General features: G+C 37.4%; 5 protein-coding genes across 6 annotated transcripts; 3 read left to right on the forward strand and 2 right to left on the reverse strand.

Annotated features, from left to right (window-relative positions):
- Positions 1–616: 616 nt before the first annotated feature.
- LOC127249738 (nuclear transcription factor Y subunit B-3-like) lies at positions 617–1,741 on the forward strand. Its single transcript, XM_051272684.1, has one exon. It carries the CDS (start codon positions 1,071–1,073, stop codon positions 1,599–1,601), a length of 531 nt encoding a protein of 176 aa, XP_051128641.1. The 5' UTR covers positions 617–1,070; the 3' UTR covers positions 1,602–1,741.
- A 1,457-nt stretch (positions 1,742–3,198) lies between these two features.
- LOC127249737 (meiotic recombination protein SPO11-1) lies at positions 3,199–10,676 on the forward strand. Of its 2 annotated transcripts, XM_051272682.1 has the most exons (18): positions 3,199–3,276; positions 3,408–3,507; positions 3,665–3,738; positions 3,859–3,960; positions 4,111–4,184; positions 4,319–4,335; positions 5,075–5,144; positions 5,219–5,255; positions 5,477–5,524; positions 5,610–5,668; positions 5,742–5,773; positions 5,860–5,965; positions 6,114–6,234; positions 6,319–6,379; positions 6,488–6,640; positions 6,724–6,781; positions 9,877–9,920; positions 10,003–10,106. In XM_051272682.1, exons 1-15 carry the CDS (start codon positions 3,222–3,224, stop codon positions 6,612–6,614), a joined length of 1,083 nt encoding a protein of 360 aa, XP_051128639.1. In that variant the 5' UTR covers positions 3,199–3,221; the 3' UTR covers positions 6,615–6,640; positions 6,724–6,781; positions 9,877–9,920; positions 10,003–10,106. The 2 variants fall into 2 exon arrangements, with proteins under 2 accessions (XP_051128639.1, XP_051128640.1); XM_051272683.1 differs by lacking the exons at positions 3,199–3,276; positions 3,408–3,507; positions 3,665–3,738; ... (11 more) ...; positions 6,488–6,640; positions 6,724–6,781 and adding an exon at positions 7,652–8,981 and having other exon boundaries at positions 10,003–10,676.
- Positions 10,677–11,096: 420 nt separating this feature from the next.
- On the forward strand, positions 11,097–15,679 carry LOC127249639 (uncharacterized). Its single transcript, XM_051272549.1, has 6 exons — positions 11,097–12,144; positions 12,865–12,929; positions 13,021–13,143; positions 13,233–13,955; positions 14,501–14,717; positions 14,825–15,679. The coding sequence occupies exons 1-6, from the start codon at positions 11,856–11,858 to the stop codon at positions 15,385–15,387; spliced, it is 1,980 nt and encodes a 659-aa protein (XP_051128506.1). The 5' UTR covers positions 11,097–11,855; the 3' UTR covers positions 15,388–15,679.
- Positions 15,680–15,690: 11 nt separating this feature from the next.
- Positions 15,691–17,420, reverse strand: LOC127249707 (pectinesterase QRT1-like). Its single transcript, XM_051272639.1, has 5 exons — positions 17,092–17,420; positions 16,710–16,905; positions 16,425–16,631; positions 16,082–16,338; positions 15,691–15,989 (listed from the first exon to the last, which is right to left on the reverse strand). Exons 1-5 carry the CDS (start codon positions 17,418–17,420, stop codon positions 15,842–15,844), a joined length of 1,137 nt encoding a protein of 378 aa, XP_051128596.1. The 3' UTR covers positions 15,691–15,841.
- A 1,751-nt stretch (positions 17,421–19,171) lies between these two features.
- On the reverse strand, positions 19,172–24,986 carry LOC127249625 (ABC transporter C family member 3-like). The gene is made up of 10 exons (XM_051272532.1): positions 22,289–24,986; positions 22,047–22,133; positions 21,323–21,961; positions 21,067–21,231; positions 20,680–20,974; positions 20,384–20,598; positions 20,003–20,308; positions 19,860–19,923; positions 19,547–19,786; positions 19,172–19,479 (listed from the first exon to the last, which is right to left on the reverse strand). Exons 1-10 carry the CDS (start codon positions 24,665–24,667, stop codon positions 19,355–19,357), a joined length of 4,515 nt encoding a protein of 1,504 aa, XP_051128489.1. The 5' UTR covers positions 24,668–24,986; the 3' UTR covers positions 19,172–19,354.
- Between the last annotated feature and the right edge of the window lie 236 nt (positions 24,987–25,222).

A 25,222-nucleotide genomic window follows, 5' to 3' on the forward strand; every position in this document is an offset into this window, starting at 1 on the left:
GAGACAAATTATACAAAATAAAGAATATAAAATAGAATATTTTATAGTAAATTAAAATATATTAATATTTTATTAGTCAATAGTGATTTTAAATTTTTTTATCTTTTGATATATTTCTTACCATGGAAGTAAACATGTGAGGTCAACCAAACACTATCCATTCTAGCCAATCTTCTTTGGTTTCTAGGGCTTTAAACTTGTGTAAATTTATTGGATATATAATGGTAAATTTGTAAATTAAGTAAAATTAAAAGTATTATGATACAATTATATTTATTAAAATAAAAAAAATAAGTGAAATAAATAAAAATAATAAAATAATACTTAAATTGTGACATAGATAATAATAATAATCATAAAGGGAATGAAGCGTGAGCCACGTCACCTGAAAGATCAATCCCTATTGGGCAACTAAAGACCAATCACAAGAAACCACGTGCCCGCATTCATGAAAGAACGGATGAGATCTATTCCTCAACAAATCGAACGGTAGATATTTCATCTCAGCCAACCCACAGTTATCGGCATGCAACGGTCCACAATCGTCCACGTGTCACCCAAATCGCCTTATTATAGATAGCCTTCGATTCAACAATCTTCACTCGCATTCCCTCTTCACAAACTCCGAACTCCCAAACCCTCCTTTTCCCTCAAACCGCTCCAACAGCCGCGATCATATTTTCCGGCGCCGGAATATTCTCCGGATCCACTCTCAGGCAGTATCCTCATATCTATTCATCTTTAACTTCTTCCTGTCTCCCCCGGATACGTCGGAATATTCGTTTCCCTAAGCTTCCGAGCAGTAATTTGAATATAGCTGATCGCGATTTAATTTGTAGGAATTTAGATATTTTTTGTTTTGATTCTTCGAGTTGGAAGTAGAAATATATAAAATTCATATCCGCCGGAACTTCAGCCTTTAATTTGTCCTTTTTCCTTTTCCTCATAAACCCTAATTTTCGCTGGAAAGTAACAGCATCTCTCCAACTGTAATATTCTCTGGGCTTTCCTTCTGTAATATTTTGTGAAAAGAAGAAATAGAGTGTTGAATTGTACGTCGGAAGACTCAAATGGCGGATTCCGATAACGAATCGGGCGGGAATCGGGACCAGAGCTCCCTTCGGGAGCAAGACAGGTTTCTCCCAATCGCCAACGTCAGTAGAATCATGAAGAAAGCACTGCCGGCGAACGCCAAAATATCCAAAGACGCCAAGGAGACGGTGCAGGAATGCGTGTCGGAGTTCATCAGCTTCGTCACCGGCGAGGCGTCGGACAAGTGCCAGCGCGAGAAGAGGAAGACGATAAACGGCGACGATTTGTTGTGGGCGATGACTACCCTGGGATTCGAGGAGTACGTGGAGCCTCTGAAGATCTATCTGCAGCGCTTCAGGGATATCGAGGGGGAGAAGAGCGCCATGATAGGGAGAGGAGAGAAGGATTCCTCCGCCGCTTCCACTGCCACCGGCGGGATGAACATTGGAAGCAGTTACGACGGGATGTACGGAATGAACTTGATTGGTCATCAGGCGGGTCCCACATACGGCTACGGGTCCGGATCCGGGAAACCCGGTTCGGGCTCCTCATCAGGCAGGCCAAGATAGCAGGCCAGCTAGTGCTCGGGCTAGGCTACCTCACTTTGCTAGACACGTGTTAGTGAATGATTAATTGGATTGATTGATGGTGGGGTCATCTATGCTTACGCAGCATATTCAACTATGTAATTATTTAAAAATGTTATTTACGTAATACTCCCAACAATTTTAGCTAATAATTTATGTAAAATATAATTAATAAATAATTAAAAGAATATAAATAAAATACAATTAGTAATTAATTAAAAATTTTATTAGTAAAAATAATTATAAATTAAAATTAACATAATTAAATAATTTAATTAAAATAAAAAAATTTAAAATTTAAAATGTAATTAAAGTGTATAAATATATTTTTTTAAAGAAAAATAAATGATGTAGAATGAAAGAAAATAAAAAATATGGAAAAATGATGTAGAGTAGAAGGACTAATTAGACATTATATTATATTATTACTCAATATATTTTTATTTGAATTTAAATTAAATTTTTTATTTAAATATAATTTTAAAATGATATTTGTAAAAGTAAAATAGAATATTTTTAAACATCTATAATTATATATATTATTAATTTATAAAAATATTGTAAATAAAAAATAAAAATAAATACTCCACATCTTCCGTCAACATTTATAAAAATATATAAATTAGTTATTATCATCCGAATATAGTAAACTTTGAGACAATTAAATTAACTCTGCGAAATAAATCAATGTTGTCTATACACCATCTTCTGGCTTTTGACCGCATCAACATTCATTTCGAAAAGATTCACTCGGACTCAATGGAGAGGCCATACTATTCAAAGAAAATATACCAATAAATTATTCACAGTTTTCTAACTAAAACCCAACAGATACTATATATAAACACGACTTTACTAACTTTTTAAGTTAAACATAGTGTCAGGATGTATCAATTATAGCCGCTCACCTTAGTTGAATTTGAGAACTATGGCCAACAATGGCTTCAAGCATATGTACAAGACGTTAGCACCATCGAAACTTACAGTGTGCCGCGGACTATGACATATGACATATGCTCCAACACTCGTATATAATGGTAAGCCATATTTGCAAGCTGCTCCTCAATAGCATAACACTCCGTCATACTATAATATTCTTCAAGCCATACTCTATATCTAACAATTACAAGCATCTAACGGTTCACAGATCCATTGTTATTTTGCAAGAATATATAGACATAGTTCATAGTACCATACTCGAGACTATACTCGCATATCTTATGAAACAAATAAGAATTTGAAGTATCGATCACATCCTTTATAAAAAAAAAATTCAGATTGATTAAATCTAAATCATGTAAAAAATTAGTGAAAATAAATAATTTATTGAAAAAATAATTAAAAAAATAATTGTAGTTATTTTTAAAAATTTAATTAGAAATTAAAAAAAATATTAATTAATGATATTTATTATAAATAAATATTGAATAAAGATAAATTAAATATTAATTTTTTAATTTTTTTTTTTAAAAAAAATAATAGGTAAATTTTACATAAACGAAAGTCGCATTTCAAAGCCGCGGTTACCGTCATTTTCGGCGCTGGTATAAATACCGGAAATATTGGATTTCATTTTCACCCGAAACGGCTGCATCTTTGGAGATGGGCGGAAAGGGCTGCAGTTACCATCGCCTTGACTTGCTAAAGAAAATCGGAGGTCATATTTGTGATTTATGATTTCAGTAGAAATATCTTCAGTTCGTGCTGTAATCAGTTTGATTAAAGAAGACAAATTACTCAAGGATGAGCGCATTTTGGTTTAATTTCATGGTTATTTATTTTGTGTAGAGCTTACGCGATCGATCGTAGAAGATTTATGTAATGATCGATCCCCAACCCTATGTATCGATCAGTACCTCGCCTATTGCACCGACGTTTCTGGAAACTGGTTGGATGTTTCACATTTTCGTACCTCTTTTTAGTTGAATTCTTCGTAGTATCGGGCTTATACTTCATTCATTTTACGTTTTGTGGTAAATGATCAAAGTCTCAGTTCTTTTGCGGATAAGAAAATGTACGGCTTCATTTTAGCTGTGTTTGCGCAGCTGTTGCAACTATGATTTACCGAAAGGGAAGGAAATTCTCGTTCTGGGTAGAGAGAGTCAAGCACGTAGGCTGGGTGAGTTGCTTTTGTTGTAAATAATTTGGACAACAGGGAACTTGCTCTTAAGAAAATATTTGATTTTCTTATTTGTTATGCTGGTTGTATACTCTAGCTAGGTTACCTTCTGTTTTTCAGATGTGCTGTTAAGAGTATTGTTAATAGTTCAGCAACTGCTCCAAGAAAACAAGCATGGATCAAAAAGAGACATTTATTACATGCACCCTTCAGTGTTCAAAGGTGAGAATGCGAGATTTTATACCCTATTTAGAAAGCTGCCAAAGGGCAAATAATATTCAATACCATCAAAGTTTTGTAATAGACTATCATGATTCTTGGTGGTTGTTCGTTTCTAGAAACTAACTTGATTCTACCTCAACTGTGAAGCAGAACAATCTGTTGTTGACCAGGCAATAAATGACATCTGCATCCTTTTGGGATGTAGTCGCCACAACTTGAATGTGGTATGCTTTTGCTTCTAGAACTACTATTACTGAATTGGTTGTGATATGAAGGCACTTTTCATGCAAACATGTTGAAAATGGTTATTATTATGATACTTATGAGCATATGTTTTGCATGTACCATCTCTTTCCAGGTTTCTGTTGGAAATGGGTAGGTATCAACCAAATACCCACAAAACCAAAATAAATGAAGTCCTGGAGATTGAGGTCATTGCATTACTTAGTTTATTTTATGACAATGCTATGAAAATTTTATACTTTGCTAAGTGAATAGAAACTGATTCCATTCTCTTAACAAGAATCTGGCAGTTTGTTTTTCAAATGTCATGAGTGGAGTATAATGTTAAAAAACTAGCATAACAACACAGAACATCAATTTCAATTCAATTATATGCTATATATAATTGGTGTTTATCTTTCTAGTGATTTCACGGCATCATTCTCTATTTTGAGCAAAAGAAAAATTGCTTCTCTGAGGATAATAATCACGGCAGCATTAATTGCTTATGGAATAGAACTACTTTAGTTGGCTTCTGAAAAATTAATTTAGGATCTTCCACCCTTCGGCTTACAATGGTGGCACAGTTGGCACTATCATTCGAAAATTGAATTATTTATTCATTTCATGAGGAAAGGCATAATGCTGACAGCCAAATGCTTTATACCTGGATCTGGGTCAGTTTCAGTTCAATTTTAATGGTTCTCATTGAATGTCCCTATTTTGTGTATATGTGATCATTTATTTTCAAGAACAACATTCTTGGAGACTTTCTATTTTATTACATCATGTTTAGTAGCTATTTCCTCTGATCTATATGTGTGTGTGTTTGATTGATGAACTGATGATTGCCATATCGTTATATACCACTTATTGCTTCACCCCCTATCAGTTTGGTAATGGGCTGGCTGAAATTTGCTGAGGCTGGGAGGATATTTGATTGCATTAACTGCCCTAATACGGTATGAGAAAGAACAGAATTCTCTGATGAAAATCTATTGCTCAATAACATAATTCGAGTTAATTGTGTCTGTAGGCTCACAATATCCCTGTCCATGTGGAAGATGTGGAAGGTATTGAGACAGCACATTTTTATTAGATGGAACTGTAGATTTCTTTTGTCATTAGGTGATGAATTCAATTTATGGCAACCAGTGCAACTGGAGAAACATTTTTTTTTAACCAAAGTATCTGGTGTATCAAGAATATGTAGTGCTAGTTTTGCATTAGAGTGCCAATTGTTTGTGCTGTTCTTCAATTTCCTTAACAAGATGATCATGTTTCCTGATACTAGGTATAGTCAGTGTGTCCGAGTACATCTTAATAGTGGAGAAAGAATCAGGTATTGCATTTTCCCCTTAAGTTCAATTAGTTGTTTTCTTTAATTTTCCCACCTGAAGGACCATTTGGTTGACTTTAATGTCCAGTGTTTCAGCGGCTAGCAAATGATCAGTTCTGCAGTAAAAACCGCTGCATCGTTATCACTGTATGAGCATCTTCCTGTCTTTTCATGTTATTGATTAGTAGCATCAGTGATTCTAGTAACTACATATTCACAGGGAAGAGGATACCCGGATGTCCCAACAAGGAGGTAACGGAATATGTTTAATAACATATTGGCTTTATGCAACTATTGATTTAAGCATGTTAATATGTTCTTGGAATGATTTTACTCAGATTTCTGCATCTTCTTGTTGAAACATTGCACCTGCCCGTTTATTGCCTGATAGATTATGACCCTTATGGTGTTGACATCTTGACAACTTACCGGTTTGGTTCTATGGTTAGACATTCTGCTGCTGAATCTATCTTCAATATCTTTATATTTTGTCAAAGAAGCTAATTTGTGTGGTTTTGAAAAAACAGCTACAATTTTGAGTACATGTAGATAGGCTTCTTTAACATTAAATTTGGTGTGTCTCTATTTCAAGCAAATGGCTTATGATGCTGAATCTCTTCGCCTCCCTGATATCCGCTGGCTTGGTGCTTTCTTATCCGACTGCGAAAGACATCAGTTCCCACAGCAGTGCCTCCTACCTTTGACTGACAAAGGTGCAATATGATAAAGATAAAGAACTAATGTATGATATCCATTAAATCTGATATGGTCTTTCAAAATATCAAATGTCTCTGCAGATAAGCAGAGAGCTGAGAGCATGCTAAATCGGTGTTACATGAAGCAAGTTCCACATTGGAGGTTAACCCTTGTGCCTTATGTTTTCTTTTAGTTTGCTACATTGTCCTCTATACTAGATTATTTTTTTCTTTTTTATACCTCATTTTCTATTTAACATTGTTTTGCAAGGTCCCAACTCCAGTTGATGCTAGAACGAGCAGTCAAATTCGAGATTGAGGCGCTGTCGGCAGAGTCATTGACATTTTTGTCAGAGAAGTATCTGCCATCCAAGATCCAAGGAGGAGCCTACATATAACTTGCTGGCTCTTCTGTATTAATACTGTAAGTAGTTCAATTTTAACTTTTGGTTCACTTTGTTGGTATTTGCACTTCACCATGCTTAAGAATGTCCTTTGAACTACAAGCAAGCATAATGAGACAAGAAGATTTGCAAGAGAAGAAGAAAGCATTGGAACATAGTGGGTAAGTTTGTTTATGTACTCTTTTACTCAAGATGGCAATTCCCATATCAATATTATGTCATAAATAAATTTTTATACAATATTTCTTTGTTAAAAAATAACTGATTGGATAGTTTTGAGTAAAAATAATTAATAATGCGGAGATCAGGTTAAAAAACTTAAACAAACAGATGAATAATTAGTTTTGGTTTGAATCAAATAGAACAATCCTATTGCTAAAGAGATCACACTTTAGATGTTTCCTTTTCTTGTATAACTACTTGCGAACCAATTATGATTTTTTTTTGAAATTTTCATGAATCGATGATTAATCATATATAAATTAAAATTATTAGTTTACTTGTGTTTATTAATTTTATTTTAATATTTTTAGATGAAAATAAGTATTTAATTTTTTTGAATATAAAATAATAACTGAATGTTATTTTTATAAAATACTATCTGTTGTATTTTGAATCCATTTTAGGCCACCTGTCAAATCTTTGTCAATGTTTCTTGCCTTTATTTGAAAGAATGATAAATCGTAAGGGCATGGATAATTTAACATTCAGCACCTGTCTTGATGTTTTAAGAAATAATTCGTCTAATTTACTTCGTCAAACATGCATGATTAATATAATCTATATAATAAGTCGTATTCCTTCAGTGTCAGAAAATATGTTTATTTTACTGAATGATATGTAAAATAATTAAGAAATGTATTAATAAAAATAATTATTAAATAATAATAAAATTAATTATATAATTTACATTAAAATTAAGACATAATAAATAATTATATTTAAAAAAAAAATAAATTATGTGGGACTAAAAAAAAAATAGAGAAGAGTATCATTTAAGGGTATGTTTGTCGGTGGATTTTAGTTTTTGGGTTTGAATTTTTTAATAATAAAAAGTTGAATTGAAACAGTTGTTTGATGTGATATAAACATATATTTTGAATGTAAAATAAATTTGTAATATAACATTAAAAATAAATTATTTGATGTGATATTTTTTAAATGAAAAAATAATCAAAATACTCAATATTTGGGGGAGAACCCAACACAAAAGTCTTACTTACCATCCCATTAGCCATGACTTAATGTAATGTGTTGACCTATTTGCTGGTATAATTGTCCCATTGAATCATAACGAAACGACTGTGATATTTTTTGGAAAGAAACAAAATTCAAAAAAAAATAAATATAATAAGATCGTTGAATAGTATCAAAATTTATGTAAGCAGTGAGTATGATTTAAAATGCTACTTTTTGTATAATGAAATTATAAAAATTATCATAAACCTACAATGTTGTCACTTGTCAGTGACAACGAAATCTATTTATTCTCATTATACCTTATATATTGACTTTTAATAATAATAGCAATAATAATAAAAATAATAATGATTGGGAGAGGGTGATTGGTGACGGAGAGGCTGAATCGGTAAGCTGCCCTATTACCGTTGTTTTGTTTGTTTGTACTACACTGCACTGCACCTTCACCTTCACCTTCACCTTTAACTAATTAAGAATAGGAATCCAACCCCACTGGCTGCCCCAAATTCCGATGTACGATTCCCCAATATCGTTTTGGCAGTACACACCCAGAATCGACAATCACCATCCATGGCCATACCCACCCTCCTTGTCTCCATCTCTCTCCTCTCTTCTCTTGTACGATTCAATTTCCTCTCTAATCATCTTCCTATATAGCATTAGTACGATTCAAACCATGGCCCTAGAACTGAACTGCCATGGCACGTTCCCTCTTGTCGACCACTTTCATCCTCCTATTATTCCTCATCGTCGCCTCCGGCGACTCGGATTCCGAATCAGGGCCGGCGAGGCCGAATCTGAGGTCTAGGTCGCTGGTTCTGGTGAAAATATGGTGCCTATTGTTGGTGTTTGTGGGGACTTTTGCGGGGGGGATGTCTCCCTACTTCCTCAAGTGGAACGAAGGGTTTTTGATATTGGGGACGCAGTTCGCGGGAGGTGTGTTTCTAGGAACTGCGCTGATGCATTTTTTGAGCGATTCGAATGAGACTTTTGGGGAATTGAGCAGTAGTGAGTACCCCTTTGCGTTCATGCTTGCGAGCGCTGGCTATCTGCTCACTATGATGGCTGATTGTGTTGTTTCTTATGTTTATGGGAAACGTCGTGGGGATCATGGCTCCCGTTCATCTTCTTCTGCTTCTAATGATGATGTCGAGCTCGCAGGTATATATGGTTTGATGATGTCTGAGCTTGAATTAGATGTGTTGGTATACAATCGTGTAACTGAATTTGTTGTGATTTTACTTTGTTGATTTAATGGTTGAATCTTTTGCTTTAAGGTCAAGCTGTGTTGGATCTATTGTTAATTTGAGTGTGATCGGGATTTATTCCAAACCAAAAGAAACACTATAGGAGATTTAGATTTTGGAATGCATGCTAGCCTAGATCGAAATGATGACAAACATGAATTTGATGGGGTTGAGGGCAGCTCTCCTCATCGCCATCCTGCTGCAAATCAACAGGGTGGAGATAAGGAGGAGCCACCCCTTTCGGGGGCTCGGGACAATCTAAAGGCTCTTATTGACATATTTTGAATGAATACACCCTTAGCTGCCAAAGCTACCATGTATCATGTTAGAAATTAAGGATTTTGGTTATTTGTCGAATATCAAGAAACATAATCTTGATTTTAGACTCATCTGCAAGCTGGGCTTTGTCTTTTGTTATGTAAGTATGGTACCATATAACCATTTCACTTCTTGCTTTTGTTAATTGAATAAGTTCCTTTGTCATTTGGAATGTTTTGGCTTAGATCAGTAGAAACTTTTATGCAACATAGGTATTAAATACAACGTTTTCAATGAAAAAATATGCATTGAACTCGAGGAAAAGAGAAAGGGATTTTAGAATGAGCAGAGAGAAAACCATTTTGAAAACACACATTTGTATTGGAAATGGTTAAGGTACTAATTATGATTAAGATGTTGTTAGTTCATGCATTGTTTTTGTGCTATGTTAACATATATATTATGTTGTCGGTATATAACTCATGTCGTAGCAAACATCATTGGTTACAATCCTTGACATTTCCATGATCCAAATTTTCTTTCCATGTCAGATCCCGACAACGGCGTCGTGCAATCTCTAGATTCAAACCTAAAGGTAAATCGACAAATACACAGTTACAGTATCACCATTTCTTAGTAGAACCTACATCATCACAGCAGCTTCTTTGTCATGTCAGGATGCAAACACCGACGCCAAAAACCAGCAGTTCACAAAATCCTCCCTCGCAACAGCCACCTCGCTCGGGGACAGCATCCTGCTGATCGCGGCGCTGTGTTTTCATTCGGTGTTCGAGGGAATCGCCATTGGGGTCGCCGAGACTCAGGCAGATGCTTGGCGGGCGCTGTGGACGGTCTGCCTTCACAAAATATTTGCCGCCATTGCCATGGGAATCGCACTCCTGCGGATGATCCCCGACCGGCCCCTCCTGTCCTGCACAGCCTATGCTTTTGCATTTGCAATATCGAGTCCAGTGGGCGTCGCCATCGGCATTGTGATCGACGCGACAACGCAGGGCGAGATTGCTGACTGGATATTTGCAGTGTCTATGGGTCTGGCCTGTGGAGTTTTCGTCTATGTGTCGATCAATCATCTGCTCTCTAAGGGATATACGGCGAAGATGAAGGTGGCAGTGGACACCGCCGGCCACCGTTTTCTTGCGGTGGCGCTGGGTGTCGTCGTCATTGCAGTGGTCATGATGTGGGACACATAGTAAACAAAAGCCTTTGTAGAATGAACACTTATATAACTTGTTTTTGTGTTTTCAAAATTTTTTTCCTCCCTTAGTATATACTTTGTAAAACAAACAATTTTTTTGCTCTCTAAGTTCAAAAAGTATCTTTTAACAATATAATTATACATTAATATTAAAATACTGAATATGGTCATACTTTACCATATCAAAATTCTTCTCCTCAAAATATGATTTATATATATATATACATATAAGATGTTCATATTCCAAGGAATAATTACATTAACATTTTATTTTTTTTTGTTGAATTCTCATACGCTAAAGAATAAATACATGGAATTACAAAATCTAATTGATTATAGGTACCTTTACCAAGAAATATGTCACAATATGCAAGAAAATAAATAGAATGAGAGTATAACGAAAAATATTCTACACAAACAATCATATGCAATATCATCATATTATTATTTTTTAAAAAAATAAAAAATGTGAAAAATTATGGGCAGCCGCACCCACTGACCCTAATCGGTGTTGGTGTAGGTGGGGATTGCCGCACCCTAACATTCCTCCTTTCAAATATCCTCTTCCTCTTCCAGCTTAACCCTTTTCTTCTCTACCCTCTCTCTGCCTCCCTGCCTATTTGCTCCTTCACCTTCTCCTCTATTTTTCAGCTCTATTCTGCTCTGCTGCTGATTCCTGCTTCTGATTCTCTTCTTCGATTGCCACGGTTCACCAATCTTGTTCTTGTCTAACCTTTTTTTTCATTTTTTGGTGAGAAGAAAATAATAGAGTGCAGTTGCAGGTGCTCTTTATTTCTTGGGCATATTATCCTCTGGGGTTTACTGAACTCAAAACACAGCTCAAAACTTACTTCAAGTTTGTTCAGTGCTGTTTCGTTGTATGCCCGTTTGGATTTGGAACGATATATGTGATTTTTATTTTATTTTTTTGATGGTAGCTTATGTGAAATCATGTAGCTTTAGCTGTTTTTTTATCTGGATCGGTTTAGGGAAAAAATTTCAGAGATCTAAAGCCCTGGGTTTAGCTGAAATTTCTGTAGCGGCTGTGTTCATCTTGGAGGCTTTCTAGAATTTTTAGGGTTTAATATCGTTGAATTTGTTCAATTAGTTTTTAGCCGATGGTTTCTAGAGGTTTGATTTTGTGGAGTGTTCGTTAGTAGTCAACCATGGCTGGGAATGAACATTTTAGGGTTTAATTTCGTCCATTGGTGTAGATTTTCCAATAAGTTCTCAGCTTCTTGTAGGCTTTCAATTAGTTTTCCATTGATGGTATCTCAAGGTTAGATTTTGTGAAGGGTTCTTTAGTTGTCAACTATGGCCGGTAATGAACACTATTTTGTGGAGTGGAAAGAACAATATGTATCTAAAGAGAGGGGCAATCGTGTGGTTCACTATTTTCTGAAGGATAATTCGGGGGAATCTATACTGGCTGTTGTCGGTACCGAGAGGAGTGTCAGACACATGTTCTATGTTGTGTCTGAGGAGTTCCTAAATGCCTATGGATCTGAAAACCATGCTGGATTCAGATGGCGATCGAGAAGAGAGGTTGTGAACTGGCTTACTTCTATGTTGTCAAAACAACATAGGCATGGAGATTATGGATGTACGTTATTCTATTCGTCTAGTTGTTTGATTACTGCTTAGTTCTTTGTGGTAGCACTTTTGATTTTTTTTTCTATACTGTATTGTCCCTATATTTAGGCATCGATTGTATTCATTTGGCTTGAATTTTTGTTGTCATGTTGCTTAGTTTTGATTGAAGTATTTCTGAATCTACATTTCATAGAGTAGCATTGACTCATTTATCCACTTCCAAGCACAGAGGCCTTGTGAAAATTATTTTTCTTCTATGAATATGAATTTTGTTTTGGCATGTTTATTCTCCCAAGAATTGCGGAAATGTATAGTATTGTGTTTGACTTGATGTAATATATTCACCTTATGTGTAAATTGTCGTGCTGTCACTGGCGATCAATTTTAGTTCAAAAGTTAAAAAAGATGCTGACATTTCCTGAAAATATCTTTTGTTTGATTAACTAAACTGTGGCAATTGACATACCGACATTAATGTGGTGTTTTTTCTACCCTCCCCAATTAATTGTAATTCATATTATTATCTGATGGTCACCATTTTAGTGACAGGTCTGGACTGACTTTGTTTTTTTTGAATTTTACATTAAAAACTTGAATTTAATCAGAAAAGGATTGTTGTATTACTGTTTACAGCATTTTTTTTATGACTAAACAAATTTGGGGCACAATTTTTGTTACTCTTGTGCATTATATTTGCACTTATATGCATTTTTTTGCTTTCTTTTTGTAGTCTGCGCTAAAGACGACTCAGCTTCTGAGTTAAATGCTTTGAAGATCCATATGCTACCTCACAAGGTCTGTGTTTATTTCCAAGCTATTCTTTTGTAGCATATTGAGGACCTATTAATTTGAGCCCTGTTTATTGACATATTTTACTTATGCACAGGGACTTTTGGCAAGGAATCCGAAGGGTCGTCATTTAGATATCTCGTGGTCAGGTACTGCATGGACTTGTGGTAAACAACTAAAGCATTATCCTGCATTTCAGAGGAATGGAATTTCAATAGCAGTAAGTTTATTTAACATCCTTTTGTTTTTAAATTTCTCTAGATTAGAGCATATTATCTTGCTTTTGTTTTAACTTTCCCTGTTGTGTAGGTACAATCATTTGTTTTTGTAATGGCTGAAAAGGAGAACCGGTGTATTGCATATTTGGAAGATATGTATGAAGACCGAAAATGCCAGAAAAAGGTCAGAGTGAGATGGTTTCATCTCAATAAAGAAGTAAAGGGAGTCGTTTCGCTACGGAATCCTCATCCAAAAGAAGTGTTCATCACTCCATATGTACAGGTTATCAGCGCTGAATGTGTTGATGGTCCAGCCATAGTATTAACTCGAAAACATTTTGAGAAATGCATGGCAGTTTTTCCTTCTAGTTTGCTGGGAGGATTTCATTTTTGTTTCAGACAATACAAGAGCAACAGAATAAAACCTTTCAAATTGTGTAAATTGCGTGGGTATTTTGATCAACCAATTTTTGCATCCTTCAGCCCGGATTTTTTTGAGGAGGAAGAGTTTGACTCTGAGGAAGATGTGAAAATTGGGGCTAAAAGGAACAGAAGTCTCAGAGAGCACCATAAATATGATCTATTATGCAAGAAATCTGATGTACTAAGTGGGGAGCCAAATTTTCTTAAGCATGTCGAAGGCCACCTCCGGAATAACTCTGCTTTCTCCATGAATGATAAGGTTGAATTTCTTTGCCAAGACAGTGGTATTTGTGGCTGTTGGTTCAGATGCACAGTGATAGAGATCTCCAGGAGGCATATAAAACTCATATATGATGATCTAACCGATGAAGATAGTGGCACCAACCTCGAGGTATAAATTTAATTTCCTCCAGTACTTTAGTGTAAACTTCATGATTCTATATTACTAAGAGATTATGATCTTGGTAAAGGGATTGGTAATGATCTTATTTATCTTTGAATGAATGAAATAGTGCCTTTTTGATAGAGGAAGACACTGAAATTGAGATTAAAGGGAAAACTTTGCTGCAGTTATGTTAGTGCTGTTTTGATTAAATGACAGCCTGATTTAAAGCTTAATTTGTTAGAAGGTAGAACCCTATGATCTTGCATTAGTATGCTCTAGAACATGCCTGTTGATTTCTTCAGTCGCACTTAGTGTGTGATTCAAGTTTTTATACAGCAGCATAATTGTATAAGATATGCTAAAATTTCTAATAATATTTTGTTAATACCCTGCTAATGATAGTTTGGTTGTTTTTCAATATCAAAATGACCTTTGTGCATATGCTCTTTCTCTTTTTGACTAGATGTTTCGTGCATTTTGTTTAACCATTCTGTTTTTGGAAAGTTACTTTCGGTTAGTCATAAATATACTTCCTTTGTGACGACCTGCAGGAATGGGTTCCTGCATTTAGAGTGGCCAAGGCTGATAAGCTCGGGATGAGGCAAAATGGCCGCCCAACTGTCCGGCCTGCCTATCCTATGAATGAAAAAAGCCTCATCTTTGAGGTTGGAGATCCAGCCGATGCCTGGTGGAGTGATGGCTGGTGGGAAGGCGTTATCTGTGGTACTGGTGACTGTAAAAATGGAGCCTATCAGATCTATATTCCAGGTTTATACTCATAGAATTTTGTGCTGAATCTTCATCGGCATTATTTCAGAATATCCTTTCCCAATAGAATTTCTTCTGTGTAACGATTACTTCTTATTTGATATCAGGGGAAAATTTGCATTTAAATGTCGAGCAAAAAGACCTGAGAATTTCAAAGGATTGGGTTGGTGATCGGTGGGTAGATGTCGAACCCAATCCTAACATTCTTTCTCTTATATCTTCAACCAGTATGGATACGAAGCTCTCGACGTCGTCAGCAGCTGCTCTGAAAGAAGTCAAATCCGATCATTCCCCAACATCCTGTCACAAAGTCTTCACAAGTCCGAAGCTCAGCGCTGTCGAAGAGGAGATTGAAGACTTAGAAGGTATGACGCTGACAAATGTCCCTCTTAAAGATGACTGCACTGACGAGGCCCCAAAGCGAACCCTTGAAGCTAAAGAAAGTGAATATTGCTCTGATGAAGCAGAGGAAGAAAATGCAGATTACGGCTCTAATGGTGGTACCCTTAATAGCAGAAATGGGGATGACGACAATAATAATAATGATAGTGATGATAATAAGCGACGCCGCATTGAAGATGACACTGAAGATAACAACTTGGTGGAGTGCGAAATTGCTGAGATGAAATGCGACGTAGGGACAATGATGGACATGCTGACTGAATCTTAAAAAGGTAAGTTTTCCACGCCTTTACATGTCCGGTAATTTGAGCGTTGTCGTTACAGTTGTGTTGTAGATGAAGAAGATAAGTCCTCAAGTAAAACTTGCTGAAGTTGCTTGGCTATCTATCACTAGGTGTACATGAACAAGAATAGGTTTATATCTTCGGGACTAATTGCACATTTGCCAGAAAAAAAAGGCTCGATTTCTCTCTGTAATCGAGAGATGCTATTGTATCTGTGTCTCCCATTGTAGTTAGTTGTAGCCATATGAACTTATAAAACTCCTCTTTTTTTTTATATATGCTGTTGTGTTGTGATATTTGTCGTTTATGATACGTAGATACAGAATCTTGAGTGCCAATTAATATTCTTGGCATGTGGAGAATGCTGTTTATCTTTCTTCGATTCGATTCTATCCTATAATACATATATATATATGTGTGTATATGTATGTATATGTGCTATAGTCTTAGCCACAGGTGCCCTTGAATGTAGGTGGTGTTTAGATAAGGTAATGCTTGTGAAAGATTTAGGTTTTGTGACCATGGCACTCTCCTGCTCCTGTCTGCCCCTACCCCTTTGCACTCATGTTCTCCGAAAGTGACAAGACTGAAACCCAAAAAAAAGAAACCCTAAAATTACACAGAGTATAGTAATGGAGGATATGTGATTTTCTTCTTCTTGTTGTTTGTTGTACCTACCTGTGTCTGGATGGGACTTTCCAGTCGTCCCAACCTCCCGGCCGGACATGGAGGTCAAATTCGGAGTAGGAATATACTGTGGTGGAGTAATTCCCCCAAGCTCTCCCCAGGAACACTGCTCCATCGCCATAGCCATAACCATAGCCAGTCCCTGTGATTGTACAGTTGACAAAGGAGAAGCCTGTGGCTTCGCTCGGTGAGTTTCGATGGTGAGCTGCTATGGCGTACCCATCCTTTACTACTGAGATGCTGCATTCCTGCAGTTGTATGTGTTTTGTGATTTTGTTCTTTAATAATTGGATATGTGTTTGGGGATTTTGGTTGCAGGGGAATTGAATTGAACCTGGTAGAGAGATCTTGCGTTGCCGAAGATGAAATCGACGGAGCCCTGGATGAAGCACTGGTAGAAGTAATGGGATCCAGTCTCGTCGTTTAGGGTGTCCTGTGACCCCAAAAACCTTGCCTTGTAGAACATCGCCTTCTCGCCGGAAATTCTCAGCGCCACAGCCTGGTAACCGTTCTCGCCGTCGCCTGGCTCCACCACTGTGTTCTGCCATTAAAATGGAGGTTAGGTTAGGTTTAATTGGATTTGTAATGGCTGCTGCTTTTTTAGAGTTTGGATTAGTACCTCGAAGGTGACTCCCATTGCGCAGAAGTAATCGGATAAAACGGTGACGGAGGCGGACATCACCGTCCCCAAGGCTCCGCCATGGCCGTCGCTATCTGAAGCTTTGTCGTGCCAGCTTATTACCGTCTCCGGCGAGCGGTTCTCGTCGCCGATGAAGGAAATGTACGGCTTGCTTTTGGGAACCACCACTTTTTCTCTGAACCATCACAGAGGTAAATTAAAAATAATAATAATAATAATGAAATTTGAAATTGAAATGCAACTCCCCCACAAACACAAAAACACCATAACTGCTCTCCAACGCACCTCCATAAATAAATTTTAAAAAAATAATAAAATATTCTAAGAATAGGGAGGTAGAAGAAGAAGCTGCTGTAGCTACCTGTATAGTCCAGGAAGAATATGAATCTTGACTCTCTCTGTATTGTTCTCAGCCACTAGGTCGACGGCTCCTTGCACTGTTGCTGAATCTCCGGCGCCGGTCCAATCCACCACAATTATCTTCTGAGTTTGATTTTGGTTTGAATTTTGATTTTTTTCCGCATCACTAATTGACATCCTCGAATCATTTTGAATTTTCAAATCATTCCAAGTGATGTAATAATTGATTCCATCCCCGTCGCTCGACTGAGCTCCTCCTCGTCTTCCCCGGCAGATGAGCAGCAGCACCACCATAAAGCAAGCCCAGAAGCAACTACGGCACTGCTTCATTGAAAGAGTGCTAATTCTTCCTCGTAAAAAAAATGCAGAGAAGAAGATAATAATAATAATATTATTTGTTATTCTTGGCAAGCTTAATTTGATTGGGCGTTTGAAAATGGAGGATGAAGATGAGTTTTTTTGCGGTTCTTGGAGATTAATTAAGGAGAATACAAAGATTGGGTGTGTAGTGAATAAATAAATGAATTAATCAAGAAATTGGAAAAAGGGTTTTGGTGTCGAAGAAGTTCTTGCATGACTGGGGATGAGATACCTTTTTCAAGTGATCAAAATTACACTAAAGATGGATTGTTGAGCAGTTAATATTTGGCAGTTATTATTATTATTATTATTATTATCTATGTGTACACTCGTATTATCGTATATCCTTCACTTAAAAAAAAACACTGTTACATTTATCGTTTTTATTATATTATGGTGGGGAATTTCGACCAAATCTACTTTTTAAGGTTTTGGGTGTGGATTAATACTGTTTAGATAATATGGGTTCATGTTCATAATTCTAGATTTGGGGTAGGTACTGATTTTTCAAAGATTTTAAGTCTTCCATGTTCTTGTCTACAACGCATTGTTTATTTTACAAAGTGTGAAATTTAGGAGATTTGATACTCTTATAATAGTTTGCTTTTAATTTTTTTTAATATATAATTTTTAGGATACCATATAAAAATATATCATTTCGATATAACATCACACTAAGAAATTAAAAAAAAAAAAAAGAAAAAAGGTAAGAGAGAGAGAATAGAACATATAATGTTGATTTAATTCCGTCAATACAAATTAATAAGTTGAATAACATATATTTTTATAGAATATCATAACACAATATACAAGATATAATATAATTTTATGTAGTACAATATATTATTGATTCAACCAAATAAACATATACATACAATATATAAATTGCACTAATGACTATTTTTACGTGACATAATATTGCCTTATTGATATCTAAAGTTAATAAATATCTAAATTAAAAATAACTATAGGTGCTAAAAATAAATATTGAATAGTCTAATAAATTAAATAATAAATAAAATATTAAATGAAATATTTTTTAAAAAATATTAATAAAAGCATTTTAATGTAAAATGAATAGTATAAAAACAAAATCAATAAAATAAAAAATTAATATATATTATATTTTTATATTAATAAAACATATGTCTCTCATACTTAATATTATAGTAACTAAAAATACTAAACATTCTTTGATTTTGATTTTTTTACTTATTTACTATATATTTTATATAAATTTTGTTTTATAGAATTTGTAATAAAATATTTTCTATTAAAATAATATATTTATCAATGAAAAGCTTAATTAGAGATCTTTTTTTATACATTTGAAAAATCTGTAAGTCAAACCATAAAGAGCATGATCTCCGAAGTTCTTCGCACGTAAAGATTATGTGCATGAATCTCTGCATCATGGGTACGTGTGTCATATAATTCATTTTAGATTTTTTCAGAAAAAAAATTAAATAATAATAATAATAATAATAATAATAATAATAATAATAATAATAATAATAATAGATATTTATACTTGTGTTTAAAAATAATAACAATAAATAATTCAGTTAAAAAAAAAAAAAATGTTATTACAAAAGCATTCATTATCATTTGGGATTTTCTATGATGGTTGGTTTGTTTAGGGGTTTTAACTCAAGTTTATAAATATTAAAAATTAAAATTTAAAATAAAAAAGTAAAATTGCATCATTATTTTTTTTAAACTTTTTATTTAAATAATAAATATACATATTTGTGGAATATGAAGTTCAATTGGTTAGAGAATAGTAGGATATCTTACCTACTTAGTTCATACACAAAGTTCAATCACAAATTAAGCTTTTCACTCAAAATTCCACACAAACAAACCAAAAGATACCGAAGCTGTGTTGTCGCCGTCGTCTTCTTCTAAGCGTTGGAAAGATCTTCGAAGCTAGAACTGGATCGCATGGCGTACTCTGCAACAAGCTTCGAGAAAGACGACGACTTGTCCGCCAGCAGCTTCTCCGGCGTGTCGTATTCAGCAAGCAGCCCTGCAACCCCAAATCATCAATCAACAATTAAAGACAACAGACAACACAATGCTCGATTCCTACGTACCGTTGGCTAACAGCAGCACCATATCGCTGTCGATAACAGACGTTATCCGGTGAGCAATCGTAATCACCGTCGAATCCGCAAAATGCTGCTTCAGCGTCTGCTGGATTAGATTATCCGTCGCCGTGTCCACAGAAGCCGTCGCCTCGTCGAGCACCAGAACCTTACTCTTCTTCAACAGTACGCGCCCAAGGCACACCAGCTGCCTCTGCCCGACGCTCCAATTTTCGCCGTTCTCCGAAACTGAAACCACAATTGAAATTAATTCAACGGTTTTGATGAAATAACATCAAGTTCGCAAGCAAGACAAAAAAACCTGCAGAGTCGAGCTTCCCCGGCTTTTTCCGAACCTCATCTCCCAGCTGGCATTTGTCGAGAGCCTAAAGCAGAGGAAGAAAATCGATCAACATAAGATTAATAGAAGCTCGTCGAATGGTTTTCGATAGGACAACACTGTACCTCCCATATCTGCTCGTCGCTGTACTCTTCGAGAGGGTCGAGGTTGCTCCGAACTGTGCCCTCGAACATCGTTGGATCCTGCGGGATTATGCTTAACCTCGAACGTAGATCGTGAAGCCCAATCGACAAGATATTGATGCCGTCGATCAATATTTCTCCCACGGCAGGTTCGACAATCCGGAAGAGCGTCTGAATAAGCGTCGATTTGCCACTGCCTGTCCTCCCTACGATCCCGGTCCTCTTACCCCCGAAGAACGTACATGTAAGGCCGCGTAGCACATATGGCAGGTGCGGAGCATATTGAACCTACAATCGACGCGCAGATTATTCTAATCAATACACGATCATCATGCTATGGAATGAAGTTCGGCGCACAGTTACCTGAAGATCTTTGATAGCAACTTCGCCGTGCGCCGGCCAGTGGCTCTCCGGTCTGTTCGACTCCACGACGAGAGGAGGTTCGGCGGGAATCGAAGTGTACTGAAGAATTCTTTCGACAGATATGATCCTGTTTTCCATGGTGCAGAGATTCCAAACCACCCATGCCTGTAACATGTTTAAGTTCAGGCCATAGGTGACGGCGAGCCCGGCGATACCTGCGCGTGATATGCAAGGAAAACGATTTAGATGTTGTCGAATTTCATAAAGTTAATGATGCACGTCAAAAGTACACTTACTTGGATCGATTGTTCCTTCCGGAATCAGAATCAGGAAGATCAAGGAGAAGGCAAACGTCACGAGAGACAGCACGTCCAAACGAAGGCATAGCCACTCCATTGCAGCGGAAGTGTGAAACTTTGGTCTCGAATATGCGTCGATAAGTGTCATGTTTATGTCGCGGAATCTGTGTTCTTGATCGAAGCTTCTAATCGTGCTCGATCCTGAAAGCGTCTCCGAGAAGTGCTGTATCACAGGAGCTTTGCACACACCGCAGAGTCGGGCGAGCTCTCGCGCCGCAGCTATGTAATACCTCTGCAAATTCATCGAAGCACAACAAAGTCGTTAACACAAACACAGATTCGATTCGACCCCTTATAGGAAAAAGCAGCAGCAACGAAGTTTACCTGCAGCAATATGCAAATCGCAATCACAGGAATGAAAACGACGAAGACCTGCCACGCAATCTGCGACATGACGGCAATGATTCCAAGAAGTTGTATTATGGCGAAAGCAAAGAGCGCAACGATGGATGCCATGTTCAAGTCCACCGTGCTTTGATCTGTCGACGCCTGTAAAAGAACGTAAAGCTCAACTCAAGAAACTTCTTCGATCTCTACAAGACTACACGATAACTATCGAAAAAATGGAATCTTTGCTTACCCTGTTTAGAATTCTCCCGCTTGGAGTGGCATCGAAGAACGACATTGGTGCGCGGAATATGCAGAGATGCATATTGTTGAAGAGCATGTTTGCAGTCGTGTAGCCAATCGTCACAACGACTAAGGATCTACCCAAAATGCAAAAGGAACTTCCAATTGACAGAGCGACATAAACAAGTATAAGCGTAGAGCCACCAACGGGCGCTGCCATGTCTTTCGACACCGGAGTTGCCCAAGCCATCCAATAATTGCTTCCAATCTGGAGTACCTGAAACAGAATCTGTGCGAGCAATGCAAATGGAACCAGAAATCCTCCGTAGGCAGTCGTGATATATTTCCAATAAACCGATAATCCAACGTTTCCTTTCTCCCGCTCTTCCTCTTGGACAAGCTGTGCCAATATCTCCTCATTAAGGTCGACTTGATCGTTTCTACCATTTCGAGATTCCTGTTTCTCCAGAACAGGTTTAGAATTTAATGAATTACGGTCCTTATCTTCAGACCGCGAAGTTTTCACATCAATCGTATCAAATGCTTGTAACGCCTCCTCATGTGCGCCAACAAGCTCCATGAAGTCGCTTCCCGACTTTAGAATGTCATTGTACTTCCCACCCTGTTTAATTACTCCATCCTTCATAACCTGATCATTTCCCAAACAAATTTTCATTACTTCCGAAGATCAGGACAACAAACCGAACAATTCGAAGATTAACATAACAGCTCACCAAGATGAGGTCTGCAGCTGGAAGAAACTCCACCTGATGTGTGACGTAGATAACAGTTTTGGAGTTCAAGAGCCCCAGAATGCACTCCTGCCATTAGTTAAATTCAGTGTTAAAACATGCCAATCGAATCAATTTACAGAATCAGGCACAAAAGCTTCAAGCTTAATGAAAAATCATCGATACGAACTACTTCACATATAACACAAAATATGAAGAGTTTTGATGCTGCTACGATCACTTACATTGAAGAGATGAGTTCCCGTATGCGCATCCACGGCACTGAATGGATCGTCAAACAAATAAATGTCCGCATCTTGATACAAGGCACGAGCAATCTGTATCCTCTGCTTCTGTCCACCGCTAAGGTTAATTCCCCTTTCACCAACAACAGTTTGATCACCAAACGAAAGGATCTCGAGATCTTTCTTGAGAGAGCATGCTTCAAGAACCAGATCGTATCGACGTCTAACCATTTCCTTACCAAAGAGTATATTATCTACGATCTTTCCACTTTGAATCCAAGGAGTCTGAGGCACGTAAGCCTTTGTCCCGGATAGCCTAATATCCCCAGATAATTTCGGCATTTCCCCCAAAATACAAGACAGCAAACTCGACTTCCCCGAACCAACTGTGCCGCAAACTGCAACTCTCATCCCCCGGGATGCTCTGAGATTGATATCTTTCAATGTTGGACTGGGAGATGATACATCCCAGGAGAAGTTTCCATTGATCACCTCAAGTGCCATGTCTGAATCACTAAATGGAATCCTCTCTATAGCATCTGGCTGCAGATCATCGAGAGACAGGAACGATGCAATTCGATCAAGCGATACCTTTGTCTGAACCATCATAGATATCGTGTCCGGGAGATTATAGATAGGCTCTTGAAGAATTCGGAATGTTGCCAGTGCAGAAAGTATCTTCCCAGATTCGAGAGGGATCCCGATCAACATACAAGTACCAAATGTGACCACAGACACAAATATAGGAGCTCCCCAGAAGACAAACGTTGTAAGAGATCCAGTGTAAAGATATTTCCTCAACCATCCCGTCTCGACCTTCCTAAGCTCCAAGATTTTGTCGAGAAACTTCAGCTCCCAAGCCTGAAGTTTGAGGATTCTCATGTTCCTCAAGACCTCAGAAGTCGCCTTCATCCTCGTGTCTTTCGACTTCATCAATCCATCCTGGTATTTCTCCTGCAAACTCCCGAGCGGATAGTTAGCCAACATCACCAATACCGTGGCCACAAGCGCAGCTACGGCAGCCAGTCCGAGATCATTATACAAGATCACCAATGCAAGTGCAACTTGTATGATCACCATCCATGGATCATGCATATACCAGCCAAAATCCCCAATTCTTTCGGCATCAACTGACATGAAATTTATGATCTCTCCAGACGTGTGCCCTTTCTTCGAAAGGCTTGAAATCGTCAGCCCCTTGTTGTAGATTTTCGCAACCAGCGCCGCCCTCGCCCTGTATCCAGCTTGCTGCACCTTGAAAAACCAATGCCTCTGCGCCAAACACTCGAACATCTTCGCGACAAAGAATGTAGAGACTAGCACATATCCCTCGTACTTATACGTCCGGCGTCCGCTTAAATACTGCACGAAATTGTCGATGAGGAAAGGGCCAACGTAGGATGCCAATGTGTACACTAGCACATAGAATGCCGAGAGCACAATGTCCCTCCATGTTGTAAGAATCAATCCTTTCACCAGCATCATCGTCGTGACCTTGTTGTTGCTCTGTCGGGAATAAGACTCCAATTTCTCGTTCAAAATCGGATAAGCCCCTCGAACACTATCACAGCTAGCAAGCTGAGGAACATCCTCCAGATTCAATGTCTTCTTGTAGCCAAGAGCTATTAAAGGACCAATCCAAGAAAATGTAAACAGGCTGAAAATTCCAGCATTAGCATAAGGGGTAACAGATTCATCCCCTTTCGAAGGTTTTCGAGAATCTCTAATATCACCATTCAATAGGGGTTCTTGAAGAGTGGTGGTTTCAATCCTTCTATTCTTCCATAGAAATCCAAAGCAAGATAAGATTAATCCCATCATCGTTGAAACAACATCGGATGCCCAAAGTGGAGCAGACAAACGTTGGCTGTTTCTGTAATATAAGAAATCGACAACAAGGCAATAACAAGACAGGAAGAAGAAAGCACCAAACCAAATCCTCAAAACAATTGCGTAAATTGCTTCTCTGGAATTCGAGAAATGGCGCTGCAAGGAAAAATACACAGACAGCCAAGCGAGTACTCTCACTCCCAAATCTAATGAGATCACGATTTTTTCATCGGACCAGCCATTTCTGTACCAATAAAACAGACTCATCAGGCACAGAATAATATTGTAGAATGAAAATCCCAACGTGGAGAATAGAGTAGGTTTGTAGTAGGAAACAGTCGTGTTTTCAACATCGTGTTGTTTTCGAAACCCTTCCCTTCTTCCCCTAAATTTGTTGCATAGCCACGATATGATCACGATGGCCAGTAAGATTAGGTGCAGAGAAGCGGTGAAGAAACGGAGGGAAATCGGGTTAAGGAAGATATCGCCGGCGGTGGTTTCCGAGAAGAACAGAGCAGAGAGAGAGCGAGACGCAGACATAATACCCATACCAAAACAGGCTCGAATTCTCGAAATCTTTTTCAGTATGGCAGTTTTTCTTCTCTCTCTATCCCTCTCGAGTCAATACGAGGGAGTGTTGGTCGACGAAATCAAGGTGAGTTATTTATACAGAGATGAGATAGCGACGAAGGAATCATTAATCAAGCAGAGACAAACTCCATTAATGGAGGACTGAGAGTGGCTTTGACTCCTTTGAGTTTGGATTCCTTTCCTTGGGGAAGCGAGAACTTGGCGGGCAAGATAGCGGGCGGAGAGACCCATCCGTCCATTCCATCGGGAGAAGGGAAGGCAAGTGGAAACCGCCATCACTGTCGCTCCTAAAGATTGGATTTGGATTTAGACCCTTGCATTGATAACTAGTCAATTTTCTGCACTAATAAAAAGAGGAAACAAACAAACAAACCTGGTTCCATTTTTGAATCCCCAAATTATATTTTTACATTATCACCGTCTTATTTGTTGGCTTGGGTTCACGGTTTTGGGGGAAAACAATAATAAGAAAAAAACTGAGGCTAAAAATAAAATATTAAATAATATAAATAT

Source organism: Andrographis paniculata, unplaced genomic scaffold, assembly GCF_009805555.1.
Source record: "Andrographis paniculata isolate CXL003 unplaced genomic scaffold, ASM980555v1 Contig36END, whole genome shotgun sequence".
NCBI classification, from domain to species: Eukaryota; Viridiplantae; Streptophyta; class Magnoliopsida; order Lamiales; family Acanthaceae; genus Andrographis; species Andrographis paniculata.

Excerpts from the sequence above, each read along its gene's own strand:
- LOC127249738 (XM_051272684.1), top strand. The coding sequence starts at position 1,071 with ATGGCGGATTCCGATAACGAATCGGGCGGGAATCGGGACCAGAGCTCC.
- LOC127249737 (XM_051272682.1), top strand. The coding sequence starts at position 3,222 with ATGGGCGGAAAGGGCTGCAGTTACCATCGCCTTGACTTGCTAAAGAAA. Across the intron at positions 6,235-6,318 it reads CCTACCTTTGACTGACAAAG|ATAAGCAGAGAGCTGAGAGC; the intron begins GTGCAATATGAT and ends ATGTCTCTGCAG. Across the intron at positions 6,380-6,487 it reads AAGCAAGTTCCACATTGGAG|GTCCCAACTCCAGTTGATGC; the intron begins GTTAACCCTTGT and ends TTGTTTTGCAAG.
- LOC127249639 (XM_051272549.1), top strand. The coding sequence starts at position 11,856 with ATGGCCGGTAATGAACACTATTTTGTGGAGTGGAAAGAACAATATGTA. Across the intron at positions 12,930-13,020 it reads TCCATATGCTACCTCACAAG|GGACTTTTGGCAAGGAATCC; the intron begins GTCTGTGTTTAT and ends ACTTATGCACAG. Across the intron at positions 13,144-13,232 it reads GGAATGGAATTTCAATAGCA|GTACAATCATTTGTTTTTGT; the intron begins GTAAGTTTATTT and ends CCTGTTGTGTAG.
- LOC127249707 (XM_051272639.1), bottom strand. The coding sequence starts at position 17,420 with ATGAAGCAGTGCCGTAGTTGCTTCTGGGCTTGCTTTATGGTGGTGCTG. Across the intron at positions 16,632-16,709 it reads CAATGGGAGTCACCTTCGAG|AACACAGTGGTGGAGCCAGG; the intron begins GTACTAATCCAA and ends TTTTAATGGCAG. Across the intron at positions 16,339-16,424 it reads ACGCAAGATCTCTCTACCAG|GAATGCAGCATCTCAGTAGT; the intron begins GTTCAATTCAAT and ends ATACAACTGCAG.
- LOC127249625 (XM_051272532.1), bottom strand. The coding sequence starts at position 24,667 with ATGGGTATTATGTCTGCGTCTCGCTCTCTCTCTGCTCTGTTCTTCTCG. Across the intron at positions 21,962-22,046 it reads CAGCTGCAGACCTCATCTTG|GTTATGAAGGATGGAGTAAT; the intron begins GTGAGCTGTTAT and ends GGAAATGATCAG. Across the intron at positions 21,232-21,322 it reads GCGGGAGAATTCTAAACAGG|GCGTCGACAGATCAAAGCAC; the intron begins GTAAGCAAAGAT and ends GTTCTTTTACAG.